Source organism: Mya arenaria, chromosome 14 (genome assembly GCF_026914265.1).
Source record: "Mya arenaria isolate MELC-2E11 chromosome 14, ASM2691426v1".
Classification (NCBI taxonomy): Eukaryota; Metazoa; Mollusca; class Bivalvia; order Myida; family Myidae; genus Mya; species Mya arenaria.
The window spans coordinates 1,080,214-1,096,372 of record NC_069135.1 but is presented as its reverse complement, the minus strand read 5'-3'; the positions used below and the strand labels follow the sequence as shown (position 1 = coordinate 1,096,372).

The 16,159-nt window shown below is 36.0% G+C and overlaps 1 protein-coding gene and 1 long non-coding RNA gene across 2 annotated transcripts; one reads left to right on the top strand and one right to left on the bottom strand.

Annotated features, from left to right (window-relative positions):
* The first annotated feature begins 109 nt into the window (after positions 1-109).
* LOC128216988 (uncharacterized) lies at positions 110-2,267 on the top strand. The gene is made up of 3 exons (XR_008258169.1): positions 110-217; positions 1,270-1,347; positions 2,246-2,267. It is a non-coding gene; the product is annotated as an uncharacterized LOC128216988 (long non-coding RNA).
* A 9,969-nt stretch (positions 2,268-12,236) lies between these two features.
* Positions 12,237-14,718, bottom strand: LOC128217421 (uncharacterized). Its single transcript, XM_052924564.1, has 6 exons — positions 14,703-14,718; positions 14,436-14,486; positions 13,733-13,786; positions 13,248-13,426; positions 12,703-12,955; positions 12,237-12,457 (listed from the first exon to the last, which is right to left on the bottom strand). Exons 1-6 carry the CDS (start codon positions 14,716-14,718, stop codon positions 12,237-12,239), a joined length of 774 nt encoding a protein of 257 aa, XP_052780524.1.
* Between the last annotated feature and the right edge of the window lie 1,441 nt (positions 14,719-16,159).

Below are 16,159 nucleotides of genomic sequence, written 5' to 3'. Positions count from 1 at the left end.
CTTCATTTCAGATAATCTATAAGCCACATACATGTTCACTACTTATGGCGGATAAGAACTTTCGCAAATTGATTATAAATGCGTTTTCCCAGATATACACCCTCCTCTTGCAGATACTGCCAAGCTTGGGTGCACTGGGCCGGTTATCCAGCCGTGTGGAATCAACATCTCCAGCTGAACTTGGGCCGGGAATTATATAAGAATCCTTAGCAGCATGGTGAGCTTTTGTGTATTTATTTCCAGGCTCGTATACCCGTCCAGACTTCTGCGTTTAAGCTTTCCTTTCGTCATTTTTTTAAATAAGGTATCTCAAGTCTTTCAATGAAATCACAACTTTGGAGGCTAGATTTAAATTAAGGAACCATTATGTGTAGAAAGCCTTTTGGGTGATTTAAAATCAAATTAGTAAACAGGATTCTCATGGTTCATGGTTTATAATTGACCTTGTGGACCTTTCATTCTTTACTTTGGTAAGAGCCGCTTAGGTATGTAAGAAGGGGGGAGGGGGGGGGGGGGGTACAGATGTGATAGTAAACAGTGTTTAATAAGGTATATTTGTTTTTATTTTATCACCAGTTTGAAGGTAATGATTGTGTTATCAGGGATAAGTAACAAGTTTAACATAAACACTGTAACATGTTCTTTATTTCAAATAAAGCTATAAATTATCTCTGGAGAATTTAGTCTGATCTCCATTTCTCAGAAAATGTAGCTGTCTAAGTGCCTATTCCATCAATGAGTATCACTGTCTTTAAATTGCTGTTGTGGTACAGATTAAATGGCAAAAGTTTTATGGCCCTGCTTGTTTGCAACTCCTCATTCATTTTTGTACAGCGAGAAAAGTAAGGGAATTCTAGAGATTTACTAGAATTATGGATTGTTTTTACTAGAATTATGAATTGTTTTTCTTGAGTTACACAGTACATAAGGAGGAATTAGTGTGTACACAACTCCTCATTTTATTCCTGTTTATTATTTATATATGTAACATAGATGTGTACAAGACCTACGGTACTGTAGAAACATGACATAAAAGAGCTCACTTTGATTAATTTCCTCAAAAAAAGATATCTTTACTGTTAAAGTAAGAACTTTTACTGCATAGTAAGTAATGTCTTCTGCTCATCTTTATGACATCATTACATGGAATGATGTCAACTTCCCAAGACACATTTCCACATGGCGCAGCTCATTTATATATATTGCTGATGGATTGTTTAGAATGGGACAGTTTTAATTGGACATAATGTTTTAATCGCCATTTTACAGAGTGCCAGCCAGTCATTGCTGTTCTTTGCATTGCTGAGGAGGACAGTCCTGCCAACATAACAGTTTGTTCAATAACAGGTAAAAAACTGGTCTCACTTTACATTTTCAACCACTGTTCGATCGTAACAATTATCAAAGAACCGGCTAGTCTCAATCATGAAGCCGCTCTAATTAGAGTCAATGAACGATATAGATCTGGATACAAGCGTCTAGATGATCGGGACTAAATTGGCAACATGAGAACATTTATTTCCTTTCCTGATTCTTGAAAATTACATGAACAAATGACAATTCTACTACCATTTAAAGCTTGATTAATTTTCGGACAAATGTGTTTGTTTTAATTTGCCTTCCGCTTAAAGTAAACGTATATATACTGGGCAAGAAGTGCTGAATTTCATCGTGAATCACAGTGATTATCCAAAGTTTGAATTTGGTTCGGACATGTTTGACGGGAATTCAAAGACATTTTTTGTCAGCCGTCTTATATCACAGGTTTCCATGCATTTTGCATACATTGGTTCATTCCAAGATAAAAATTATAACCTTTTTCAAAACGTTCAATCTGTGAGAGTGCAGCTTTAATAGACCTGTAAAGACTTGTCGATGTGAAACTTAACTCTCAATCAAACTATGGTAAAAGATCAAATGCGGGGCTCCGTGTGCGGCATAGACTGCTAATTTTTATTTAATATGATGAAGAGCTAGTTAAGTTATCTTTTTTAAAAGTCTTCATTTGAAGCAAAACAAATGTTTCAATACCCTGTATGAATTTTCTTCACCGGATATTGATTCATAAAAATCATTGCTCCAGGGTGCGGAGCTACTTTTTGTTATATGTCTATATGGAAAAATCTTCTCCTCAGAAGTCAACTTTGTTCCCCAATGTGCAAGGCACAATCGGTGAAAATAATTTCAGTAAAAGTCACTGATAATTATTATTGTGATTATTATTAATAAACTTTTACTATTTCAGGAGACAAACAGAAACACAGAGGTGCTATACATTCCGATGGATAATACAACAAAAGCATCTCCCATCATTTTGGCGTGGCTCAGATCAAGAGGAGAATTTTAAGAAAGGTAATAACTGAGCAACTAAGAACATGCACGTTGCACTGGTCAGAGTGTAAGACCCATCTCGCTTCATAAGAATTGATAATCATCAATGTATTAAATCAAGAAATTGAAACGTAAGTGTCTTGTCTTTTGCAGTGTTTTTGAAATAGAATATAATTTAAAAAAAAAAAACTAAATTATTTTTTAATATGATTGTTAATGTGTGATGTTTTCTTCCGATCATTCTCTCTCAAAAACCAGATACAAAAAACATATTTGTAGATTTTTATACGCCCGAAGGGTCGTATTATGTTATGGCCTCCATCGTCTGTCCGTCTATCTGTCTGTCCGTCCGTCTGTCCGTCCGTTAGCAATTCCGTGTCCGGGCCATAACTTGGTAACTAATAAAGCAATTTTCAAATAACTTTATACAAATCATTACTACATTAAAAGGATGTGTCGCGCGCAATTTCCAGGTCCATACCTCGAAGACTAGAATTACCATGGGGGGGGGGGGGCGTTAGCAATTCTGTGTCCGGGCCACATCTTTGTTACTCGTCCGTTAGCAATTCCGTGTCCGGGCCATAACTTGGTAACTAATAAAGCGATTTTCAAATAACTTTATACAAATCATCACTACATTAAAAGGACCTCGAGCCGAATCTTCTTCGGGCGTATAATGCTCCGTTTCGCGGTGCTCTTGTTTTGTTTTACTTGTAAATATAGTTTTAAGTTTGTATTTTAGGCAAAGCCTTTTATTCTGCTCAATACAAACTTAAATATTGTAAGAGTTATGGCCCTTTGTAATTTTTAAACAAATACATTTTATTTCATGTTTTTGTAAGCCCATTATTTAGGGACTTTTAATATTTTCACCAGCAGCATTATAAAGTCAGACCAAAAGTGTCCAGTTAGTGTCCAAACAATAACTAAGTTAGAATCCTTTCTCAAATCAGGTGAGCGATATAGGGCCATCTCTGTGTTTGTCTGACAAAAAAACAATAATCAATCTTTGAGTTAAATTGACAAAATATTGTTGTAGAATGGTTTGTGAAGACATACTATTGGATTACTTTTGTGTCAATAGGATTAAGGTTTCTGCACATAAAAATTATTTAGAATAGCAAACAATAAAAGAGTACCGGTAGTCAAAACGATCAATCGGTGAGATTGCAGCTTTAAATACACCTTTTAAGACCGCTGTAAAATTCCAATGGTTTGCCTAAATCTTTAAAGCTAGCATACTGTTTAATTAACAACCATACTTATTGTTTAAAAGTGTCATGATATCTTTGTACAATGTTTTTTATATAATTCATTAAAGAAGTCAAAACAAATATTTTTATCTTGTAAATTGTTTTCTATTATTTAAATGACCCAGACAAAAATGGGAACGTCAGTGCTAGTTCTTTTACTATTAACATCCCATGAAGTTTCTATTGGTGTAGCAGCAAGGAGGTGTTATATTAAGGATGCATCATTTAAACCAAATTATACATTCATATGCACAACATACAGGCGTGTAGCCGCCTATACGTGAATACGCGGCTGAATCCACATGATTCTGACAAAAAAATCAACCAAAGTTGCAGTATGCGAACTTGACTACATGAATCTAAAACTGGTTATTTTCCAGTACTAAATAATGCACATCGGAACGCCCAGAATGCACTAGATTGCACCATGGTTTTCAAAATTTTCAAGTTTGCCCCGAACCACCAGCACATTTATGAATCCTCATGAATAGAGGGGTAGCTACGCCCCTGACATAATTGAAACCACAGTGTGGCTAAACAACACTTGTATGTTTATCCTACGCAGTGATCTCCCATGGAAATGCAATCGTCAAAGAATCTGAAGGGGATGTTTATATGGACTACATTTGAAATGCACCAAGTGTTTAAAAAAGTTGATTTCAGTCACGAAGAGAATCAACCATACCCCACACTTGTTGGAGTAAGATGAAATGTCCACTTTCCGCGAGAAAGAAAGTACATTGAAAATGTTCATTTGATTCAAGTGACTATTTTTTATAAATATGTTACAATACATAAAATACGTTATTTTTTTATAATTGTTTACCCATGTTGAATTTTATTTAGCAAATTTATAAGAGATTTATATACAAGGGCATAGCCAGAAGTTCGTGGAAAAGCTTGATAAAATGAAAACAATATGCAGCATATCTTTTAAACTTTCATACAATAATAATCAGGTAATTTGAAATTAAGAATGCGAGATTCATCGTAAAGCATGTTATAACGACAACGTAGTGATCACTATGGAAACAGGTGGTCGCGCATTCCTCCGCAGTTGCTAAAATAACCCATGACAATATCTTGTTTTGTTGACCACTCACATTGAAACCAATAAAACGGCGCGAAGGTTTGCACATTTGACGTGACGTTAATAACGTGTGATGAAGTGAAGTTTTAAGTCAGTGCGTTTGTTTGTTTATTTCAAAGGAAACATTTTAGCTTGAACGGAATAGTTAAAGTTTGTTTAAAATGACGCCAGAAGACAGATTGATAAAACGGGCAGTGATACAGTTCTGTGTAAACCTAGGGAAAACTCCATCGCAAACACTTGAACTGATGAATGAAGCATCGAGTGAAACTCAAGTGAAGCGAATGCTCGTTTACAAGTGGCACAAGCGGTTCAGTGAGGGGCGGGAAAGCATTTGTGACGACGTGAGGTCTGGGCGACCGGTTTCACAAACTACAGTGTGTGACGTCGAGGCCGTAAAAAACATCGTTGACGCTGATCGTCGAGTCACTCTTTATGAAATATGCAAGATGTTGGACATGAGTTATGGGTCGGTACGGAGGATAATGAAAGACAGTTTGAAAATGAGTCGAGTGAGTGCGCGTTGGGTTCCACGGCTGCTGACAGAAGATGAGATGAGCAAAAGAGTACGGGAATCACGCCGATCCTTAGCTCGGTACTAAAAGGAAGGAAACCGTTTTCTTGAGAAGATAGTCACTTGCGATGAAACCTGACTGTTTTATTTCGACCCTAAGACAAAACAGCAAAGCAGTCAATGGAAGACTACCAGTTCCCCGCCTCCGAAGAAGGCACGACCATCCTGCTCGATAGGAAAGTATATGATCATTTTCTTCTTTGATGTGCACGGTGTTATCCTACTCCATGCAGTTCCGCAGAGCCAATCTGTGACGGGTGCTTCCTACTAAAAGGTAAAGTAATATATAACAAAATTCATTTTTATCAATATTTAGGACTTGATAAAATCTGCATAAAACAATGTTTTAAAAAGTGTATGATTAAAAATATGGGATTGAATAAGTGTTAGTTTTAATTATATTTGATGAAGTACGCAAAACGCGACAAATGTTATAAGCCTCAGTTATGTTCTCCATTTAAGGTTTTGAGGCGTGACTTGTAGAGGGCGATGGCATTTAAGAGACCACTGGCGTTGCATGATGGGTGGATTCTTCACCAGGAAAATGCATCAGCACATAGATCGGAGGAGGCACCGACTACCGCGACAATCCAGCTTGAAGCGGAGATCCTTTCCCACCCCCTTTATTCGCCAGACCTACCACCATGCGATTTTGCCTTATTTCCGAAACTTAAATGTGAACTAAAGGTAAACGCTTCAATGACTTTCAGGCACTACAGAGTGAAGCTCAGACACGCCTGTATTTTTACAAGTCAGAGTGGTTCAGTGACATTTAGCGGCAGTGGGTAGCGAGACTTCGACGTTGTATTGCGGCGAACGGCTCTTACTTTGATAAGTTATGACGTTGACGTCAGATTCTGACGTTTGAACTGCGCGGGCTATACTGATCTCATGTTAATGAAAAAGCTGTAGTTTCCTTTATATTTTATGTATCAGTTTGAAGTTTTCTATGTCATTTACAGCTGAAATAGATTTTATAGCGAGCTGACGTTCGTTGAAAAATATTAAAATGTGTTGATTGTATTAAGGAATTTCACGAACTTCTGGCTATACCCTCGTATTAAGAAACTCGGAAAGTATGTGAATGGTTTGGACCGGCTTCCTCAGCCGCTAAAGAGGATATGATTATGAAGCGTTAAGGGTTTTAAAAATGCATCTTTTACTTGGATTTTATAGATTGTTATTACGAAATAAAGTATGGCGTATCAAACGAAGTGTTAAAGCTAAGCTATTGATGGCTGAAACCCTTCAATAAATATTGATATGTGCTAACATATAGTCTTTGAAGTCCAATATTTGGAAATGCGTTACTAACCCGATTCAACAAAAGGCTGTTGCACAATCAGTTGATTGACATAATCACGTGATAAACCAATAACTTCCATTAAGGTTAAAATGTTCAACACCTTAGTATGAGTCCCTGTGGGCGAGTGGATAAGCGATCCGTTTTTTATTCTATGTGTTATCTGCACCCCTATGTGCTTGCTCCCAACTTGAACAAGATTAATTTTTAATACTTCAATCGTTTTTTAAAAATGCAATTGAAGTAAGAAAATCAACCTGGTTACTATTATTTCTGCAATTTCAGTACCAAGGAGTAAAATAAATATACATATAAGTGTTTTCAGATGCATTACGAGAAAAAATATGTTTGGTGCCAAAACATGAGAGAGTCTCTTTAACGGAAAAGTTTTGGCAGTTACTCAGTCAGTCAGATGGTGATAAATATAATGCATAGCATCATCGCTCTGGAGTACGAGAACGTTGTATACAGAGTATTTTTTTTACTGAACATGCGTCTGTTTATGTTGATGACATAAAAGGTTTAAACTGTTTAAAGGAACAATAACATTATGAATTAACAAATCTGATTACAGATATCAGTGGCAGATTCTGGAATTGACTTAAGAAGGGGTACGTGAAACTCATGGGCTTAATCTTTCCACATCCGTCCCTCCCTCAGAACAGAAATTGAATGGCTTGAAATGTTGGACCGGGGTGGGGGTTAGACTCCCCCAATTTATAGTCCGAAATAGTGCATTTTTATCTTAATATTGTATTTTTCCCGATATTGACTGAGAACATATTATAAACGGACGATTCAAAGGCGTGGGGGACGGCGCGCGCGCTGGGACCGATTCCCCCCACCCCCAACCCGCCCCCTGAATCTGCAATTGAGTACATGCATTAAAACCGTCTCAGTAGCCTATTGGTTAAGGCGTTCTATACCCTTCATTAAATTGACTTAATACTTCACACAATTGTTCAGGACCATAAGCCAATGAGGTTACATAACTCCATATCCTTAATACAAGTTATGGCCCCTGATTGACTTAGGTTAAACTTTTAGGCAAGTAAAATTTAAGGGGAAGTTGGAATTTAATAAAAAAACTTCCATGGGTCACAATGAACCCAATGAACAATGTTCTTTAATCATGAGCTATATAACTGTTCAAACGTTAACAGACACATTCGTGTGCAGACGAAACTTTTATTGTTTTTACAAGCACAGAACTTGTATTTAGCATTTACAGTTTCTATATAATTCAACTGAAAGTTCTATTTAACCATAATATATCAAATATTAAGTCACCATTCACTAGCGGATTGAGAAGGGGTGCAGTTGGCGTGCGCTCCCTCTAAAATCGTCCAAGTTTACTTTTTGTGTCAATATATGAGAAGAAAATAATAAAATATACACATAATGCATCATTTCCGACTACAAATTGTTAAAAATTACTTGATTGAGTAACCCTCAATCCTCCTGCAAACGCCCCTAAGTAACGCCCCCTTCTAACGAGAATTCCTGGATCCGCCCCTGGTCATTATATATTTTGTTTATCAAACGGTACAGAGACCAAGTGACTGAATCTGACTTGCATTTAATGAATGAGATGGTCTGTAAAAGATTTCCGATGAATATCCTATGAAATTTGCAGTCCTCCCGTTTCGACTGATCATTGTTTGTGGATTTATTATACACAATTATAAAAAATACTATTACCAAGTTGTCTCTTAAGGTTACGGGAGCCTATACTGTCAAAAGTTAAATATATATAATTTGTCCCCCTAATGCCATAAAATATGGATGGTCCCCTTAATGCCTCAAAAATAATATTATATATACACTGGTCTCCATAAACCCTTCTACATATATACCTGTCCCCTTAAAACCTGCAACATACTTACAAATTATTAAGGAGACCGCAAATTACGTATATTTTTTGTTAATTAATTTAAGAAACCTAAATTTTGTACTCATAATAAATGATCATTTCAATACTAAATTATCAACAAAAAAGCAAAATAAAGTATAAAACAAAAAATATACAAATTGTCTCCTTAATGCCGTAAAAAATATACGGTCACCTTAATGCCCTAAGTAGATATATATATATATATATATATATATATATATATATATATATATATATATATATATATATATGTTAATAAAAAGATAAAAATTATAACGAAAAACCCTCGACAAAAAGCACGTGATCAACGTGCTGTTACTGATTGGTTGTGCGGATCGTTCTCGATGGAATTCGCGATTTGAGTATGTTTTTGTATTTATAAGCGACAATGTTAGAAAATAACTTTTCGTCAAATTATGTGTTTTGGTGGACAGTGACAGCGGAAATAATTTGCAAGAAAACTGACATACACATGCGTCATATAAGGCGTCTTAGTATGAGGGTGCACAAAATGGCTATTTCTCAATACATGTTGGTAACCTCACGCCCTCACGTTGTGTCCTGTTGATTTCAAGTTTTAAAAATATTTACTAGGAGGTTAAGGCGTTCCAGTGAATAACTATTTCTAATTTTACAGCTTTATCAGTTTGGGTTTACCTATTGCTCATTGGTAAACGTATGTATGGTGTATTTTTGCATTGTTTATCTGTATTTAAACGGATTTTATCTTGTTTCAAGGACGAATAACATCATTGGAGCATTTTATATGTCAGCAGTTCAGCTCTTTGTGTTTCTTATTTTTATCAAGATCATATCACCATATACAAAGGTACGCTCTTCCGGGCGAATCACAGGCCCTATGGACCTGATAAAACATTACTTGTACTTCGGTCCTCATTCGCAACTTATGGCCTTGGTAGCTTTGTTGGAACAATGCATCTTTAAAATATAATGAAACATTCAACTTAATACAACGATCTTAGCCTAGTATTTGTTTATTGCAATGTATGTATTATGATATTCGGGAATTTTTAAATGTAATTTTAAGAAAATGTCCCCGTGGTGTATTCCGACTGGATTTTTCTTAACTCTTTAGGTCTTTTTGTATCATCTGATACCTTTATTGACATTTTGCTACTTAATTTGAATAATGTCGAAACCTCACTTTTGCATACACTTTGGTACTAGCTTCTTAAAGATTGATTTGGCAACAAAACGTTTTCCAAAAGTGTTTTGAATAATGTGAAACTATATTTTTGCACAAAAGGTATAACAAAACGCATGTTTCGAGTCCCGATTTTTTTGAAATAAAATTGCATTTGATTATCGTTTACTGCAGGATAACGTTTTTTAGAAAATGATATTTCAGAGTTTATAAACAAAGTAACTTTTTATGTAATATAACGATCAAATGTATGATGAAACTCGCATCTGAAGTGTTATGCACGTGTTTGTGTTCAAAGATTGAACTTAAAAGCATGAATAAATGGAAAACATTTTGATTAGTTGTATGCTGTCAAATTGTTCGATTGGGGAATATAACACAATTTTTAAATTAAAAATCGTGTACGTGGATTTAAAAAACTGTATAAAAATTGTTTTCTTAAAGAATCAAATTAAGACTTTATTGTTTCCAATAATAGCGAAATTACACCGTTTCTTGTGCTTCAAAACCCATAAACACGTTAAAATAGCATTCTAAAAAAGGGGTTTCCTAACAAGGGAAACCCTTATAAAAAGAGTTCAAGCATCTTGTCAACATCTAATAAACACGTATATCTATCAAAAGGAAAGGGCATAAAGAAATATTGTTTATGTTGTATATGTATACAAAACGTATGACTTATTCCTTTTCATATACATTGTACAAATGTTTATTTTCTCGTGCGGTTTTGGGTAAAGCTTGGAATTCGTGCAAGGCAGGATGTTGTTGCCTGATTGAAGAGTGCTCCAGCGGGACACTGGATGATGAACAAATCCATACAGTCCGCACTAGAGGCACTAGGCGGCGAAGCTCGTTTGGCGCCCGGAGGTTCAGGCCTTGCAAAGCGTTGTTCACGTAAGGGTAAGTCGCTACCTGCCACTGACCTGTGAGAGTCACTCACATGGTAACTTTAAACATTGGTATTATAAGATTCCCTGTTAACGTGTATGTATGATGCTTGCATGCACATGGTTTTAGCAGTAACGGGTTCAGCTGGAAAAAAGACTTCAGATACCGAATGAATCAACCAGAAATGCCTTATTCATAACATATAACATTGTAAACATATAATTGACTTTAAATGTACATAGAGATTGAGGATATTAATTATGTTTATAATCACTCAATGCTACAGAAATGGTGTTACATGATGTACGGAAGAGAGTGGCCACAGGCATGTCGATATTTCACCTGGTGTCTTTATAACTATGAAAGAAATAGCTTGTTTCCATACCGCTTTCCATTTTAAGGTAAGTTAATAGAATTGCTAGTAACCAAATGATATACTTCTATTTACCAACAAATAAAACAAACTCAAGCACCCGCTGCATTGCTGCCGATTATATACAGTAAATCGTTATCTTTCTAGTTAATTAATAATACTTTTGCTGAACATGGAGTTTGGATGATAATTGCCCCAGTGGGAATACTAATTACCTGAGGGCTTTATCCTCAATAAAACATATGTTTTGTCATTTGTCAATGATAGTCAAATAATATCGTGCAACATTATTTGAAATAAAAACAGCAAACTTTTTCTCACGTGTTGTCGGAATAAGACGGCAATAGTTCCTGTCTTCAATTATTTCTAGTTTTTACATCGTCTGATTTTGCCGTTCATTTCAGTATGTGAGCACAATGTTATTAAGTGTGTTCTCATCACGTCTGCTTCACACAACGGCTTATTTACATCTCTCCGCACACAGGCAAATGACGTCAGCACTTGATGTCACACAGGTCAAATAATGTACTCGCACCCACCCCCTGTTTCTTCTGTTTGTCTGAATAATACATATGTGTCTATGAAAAAGTTGAAATACTCGATGAGTTCTTACTCAATTTTTCAATGACCACGCAAAGGTGAAAAGCCCAATACTACTATGATTATATTTTGATGGTTGTTAAATAGTATAATGACTTAAAGTAGTATCTTCATGATTAAGTTTTTACTTCAGGTCATCTTACTGACCTAGATTACAACCTCATTGACACATTATCAACGCAAACTCTGACACACGAAATGTGTATCGTTAGAGTTGTATAAGGTGGACTTTTCTCAAAAAGCGACATTCTTAATAAAAGCCATTTCATTGGAGGAAATGTAGGTATCGTTCTAAGTAGTGTTCTTGTCCTGTAGCACTGAAGACAAATAGTAGCAGCATTCTATAAATTCAATGAGGGTATCTTTACGGTAAAATGTTTATATGAAAAAAAAATGAATTTCTGAAGAGAAACAATATATGCAGTGAATCGGACGAACGGGATATTTATGAAGTGTGGCCATTTCTGTATGTTTGTCTCTCGTTAATTGTGTGTTGAACCATGTGATGTAACACAAACTCACATTAACCTTTACGTTGTTGTGCTTACTAGACTTCTTGCACATGTTACAGATTGGCTTAAGTTGATAGTAGATGTGTTCAGCTATTTATTAGAATAATGAAGAACTTTAAGGATAACCAATCAATGTATTTTAATAAGACTAAAGCTTTAAGCATGCATTTATTGTAACCAAATATTGATGGTTCAAGAAAGTGTTCATTGGTCATTGTTCGGTTTAGGGTCACAAATGTCGATGACTTCTCATCTATCCCGAAAAGTTTGTCTGTCCAGTGAGTGTGATTGAGGCGAGCTGGGAAGCGCACGTCTCCAAGTACTGGTTCCACACGAGACCAGACGGGCACCTCTGGACGAAAGCGTTTCCTTGCAGGTCACACTGGATGAACTTGGTTGGATCGGGGTGCGAGAAGAACAGGGCCTGAGCGCTGATGGCTTGAGCAGTACACGGGTTAGCACCGTTCAAAAACCCTGCAAATTCGCAGTCATTTTCGTTCTTTAATACAAATTGACATAATCTGATGATTTTTTTTAATTTAACTGAAATGTATGTAAATAAACTTGTTTTAAGCCAAATGATATTTCTATAAACAAGTTTGACGTCCGCACCGCTTATGCTACTTTATTAGGATAGCAAATCTGTCTTATCGGATTCAGACCTTTGAGAGTCCATTACTTATTTCCCTTTGTTCTTAAAACTTGCTTTTAGAAACTACCTGTGACTGCAGCCAGATAACCAGGGTTCGCCACACCGCCTTGTAGTGTGTACACACACGATTGCCTGTTCTGGTCCCAGATGAGCTGATCAGGGCAGGTGATCACGCGAGCATTTCCGACAGCGTCGCACTGGATGAATTGTTTGTTGCTATTCGCAACAGAGAAGAATATCCGGCCTGCTTGGAGGCTCTGTGCTGTGCATGGACTCGGAATGCCGAGAGAGGCGATGTAGGTCGGCTGGGCTACAATCGCCTATAAAAGTAACGGAAGCTGTACGGTGTGTATGTTTTGGCCAGGTAATCTTTAATACATGTCTTGTAAGTAATTTTAGTATATGTTCTTCACATTGGAACAAGAACATAATCTATCAACCACAAAATCACACGAAATAAAAGAAGAAAGCAGGTTCATAATGAGCAAATTTAAGTACGTTATTTTTACAAACCGTATGACTTCGTTCCCGAAAATGAATAACTATGATATATTGCATTGCACAAGTGTTCAAATTTTGCTGGCTTTTATTGTAGGAAGGAGTTTAGCGTGCCTTTTGAGTAATGCATGAGGATGTTGCCTGGTCATAGAGCTCTCCAGTGGGACACTGGACAACATACATTCGTTCGTACAGTCCGCATTGGAGAAACTTTGATGCGTCGCTCGGGTGAGGGAAATTCAGGGCCTGCAGAGCGTTGTTTACGCAAGGGTTGGTCGCCACCTGCAACTGGCCTATGAGGTTCATGAATGGTAATTGTATATAGTTGTGACATTCTAAGATTTAAATTGAAACGTGTAAATACGCTGGTTACACTCATATAATATTAGCAGATAGGGGCTCATAAGATTGCAAATACCAAAATAATACTAGTATACCAGAAATGCATTATTCGTGAAATCTAACCATACTCATATGTTTCAAGCATGTAAAAAAATTCAGCTTCCATTGTACACATATAATAAAACAATAAACATACATATTTATGGACGACATTGTTTAAGTTATTACAATCCTATAATACAGTACCGTACTACTACAAGATGTGCGGGTGAGCGTTGATCCAGGCAGGACGATGCTTCGGTCCGCATGCTCTATTTCAAAGAAAAGGATTCAAATTAAACACTTGCATGTAATCATAAATAAGTCAAATAAACCCAACACGGCAGGGCATTTAATATTGGTACTGTTTTAATAAAAGATTGAATATTCTTTTTGAACAAAATTAATTTAATTGAAGACTTCTGATTTTGTACAGTATGTTACTAAAGTAAATAATATAGTACAGTATTACTTCCACGTAAGGACTATTCAATCAACCAAATGTTCTAAAGGCACGCCAAAAAAAACCAAGCATCCACTAAGGGAGACACAGGACGCCACAAGATAACAGTGAAAGAAACAAATTAGCGTTATTCATCAAAATTAGGTTTACTTTGTAAACCTGTGTTATTTGTTTTCAAAATATCTCAATCTTTCACGTGTTACCACATTTATCCAGAGCGCAAAATGGAATGTGTCAGCCTTATTAGAGCAAGCACAGCTTGAAAAAAACGGAATCAAACCTAATAACCATGTTAAACTAAATTGAATGTATAGGCAACGACCAGATACAGACAACACAAGGAAATCAATGAAAACTGAACAACAGACGTATGATGTAAGATGCACCTATACACAGACATATGTCATACATAGCCGAAATACTAGCTATAATTATGTTTATATGTTTTATACTCTTACCCTGATCAGTGTCCGGCACGGTGGCAGCCTGCACAAGACCACACAGGACACCTACACACGTGAGAAACGAAAGAATTCATTCTGGAGAGGAGGAAATCGAGCAAGATGTCCCGTGTAAAACGAGTGTAGCAGGCTTAACCGTTTGCAGATCTTTTATACCTACCGTTAAGGAAGCGATGTTGATGAAGGTAAGGGTGGAATCACGATTATTGTGGAAACCTTTTAAAATGGCGCATTTGATCATAGACATTTCCGTATTTTCATTACCAGCCTTTTCTACCATGTCAAAATATGTCTGTCATTTCTCTGTTAGAAAAGCATTGCTGAGTGAAAACTACAAAAGGCTGTATCCTTTTTGTTGTTTGAAATACAACTAACCAAATCGTTTAATGGATGTCCGTTTTTATTTGATTGTTGAAACAAAGGTTTTTGCGGTAGCAACAGGTTCAAAAACAAAGAATTTGAAGGCGTTAGTGTTTTTTATCCTACTCGTGATATTTATACTGAATGACTCGAACATTAAAGGAACATCTCAGACATGTAAAATTTGTTTATTGCAATTATGTCACGAAAAGGCTATTCCTAAACCACTTAAACCAGTTTCTTCAGGGTTAAATAGTTTTATTATGCATGTTTCAAGTAAGTTCAGTGAACGAAAAACATTTTTTAAGGCTATCAGGGGTAGAATTACAATACTGACTTAATTTGTCAAAGCCTTCCAGAAATCCTGCCATGGATTCCATGCCTCTTAAAAGACTAATTAACGAACTCAATACTATGGTTGCCTTTAGTTAAGTATTTTAATTTTGCTTTATTCGGAAATAATAGTACCGCCAAAACCCTTCTAACGCTGGATTCGTTGTATAGTTTTCTTTCCTACAAAAGGGTTAGACATTATTTCATATACACAGAATCGCAGCTTGTTGTCAACAGTAATAAACCTTACCTTTTCGGGAAAAGGGAATTAAAACCAAACACATTACCGCTGAATAACTTCCTACAAAACAACGATATGTTTTATGTCTTTGGCGTTTACACTGTGCAATAAACGGCGTTTTTTAACTTTTGGCTACTAAGCTTGTTTCTGAAGCTTTTCATAGAAATATTTGTACTGAAATCATTTTGTTGCAAGTAGCAATATACCCGATGCTTACTAGTAACAAACGGACGTTTAACAGTTATTTAGACTCTATAAAAATCTTCATCTAATCATTTAGGACAAGTAAATATCTAAGTTGCTTCTCAAAAATATGTTCTTACACTCATAAAGAGGTCATTTAAACAGAAAGGTAGTTCAATTATCAAACATATACTTGTCCATATTCTATTGGAATTATGTATACACAAAGCAAGCTCCTATGACCGTAGCTTACTGGTTGGCCTGTTTAACAAGTATAGTTGTATAAGGCATTAGCGCCAGTGTTAAGGACAAAAATGCTAATGTGCAAGTCCGCGGAGAAATGCCGGACAAAAAAGTCTATTGAATAATCAAGCTCTATTATTTATTTCTAATAAGGCCTCGAGTACCACTGAAAAACAATCTTTCTTTTTTCTTACGCTGGGTATAACAGTAAAATCGGCTTGGAGGTTCGGCTTATTGTAAGGATTCGATAAATTGCACTGTTACTCCATGTGCTTTCACTAACCGAGCAAGTAACCAGAATATTTATATCCTGATTTTGAAGTTTCAAAATAAAGTCTGTGTTTATCTATAGGTTCAATAA

Coding starts and splice junctions, on each gene's coding strand:
- LOC128217421 (XM_052924564.1), bottom strand. Junction 13,787..14,435: donor CGTGCCGGACACTGATCAGG/GTAAGAGTATAA, acceptor TCTTTGAAATAG/AGCATGCGGACCGAAGCATC. Junction 12,458..12,702: donor TTATCTGGCTGCAGTCACAG/GTAGTTTCTAAA, acceptor GCGAATTTGCAG/GGTTTTTGAACGGTGCTAAC.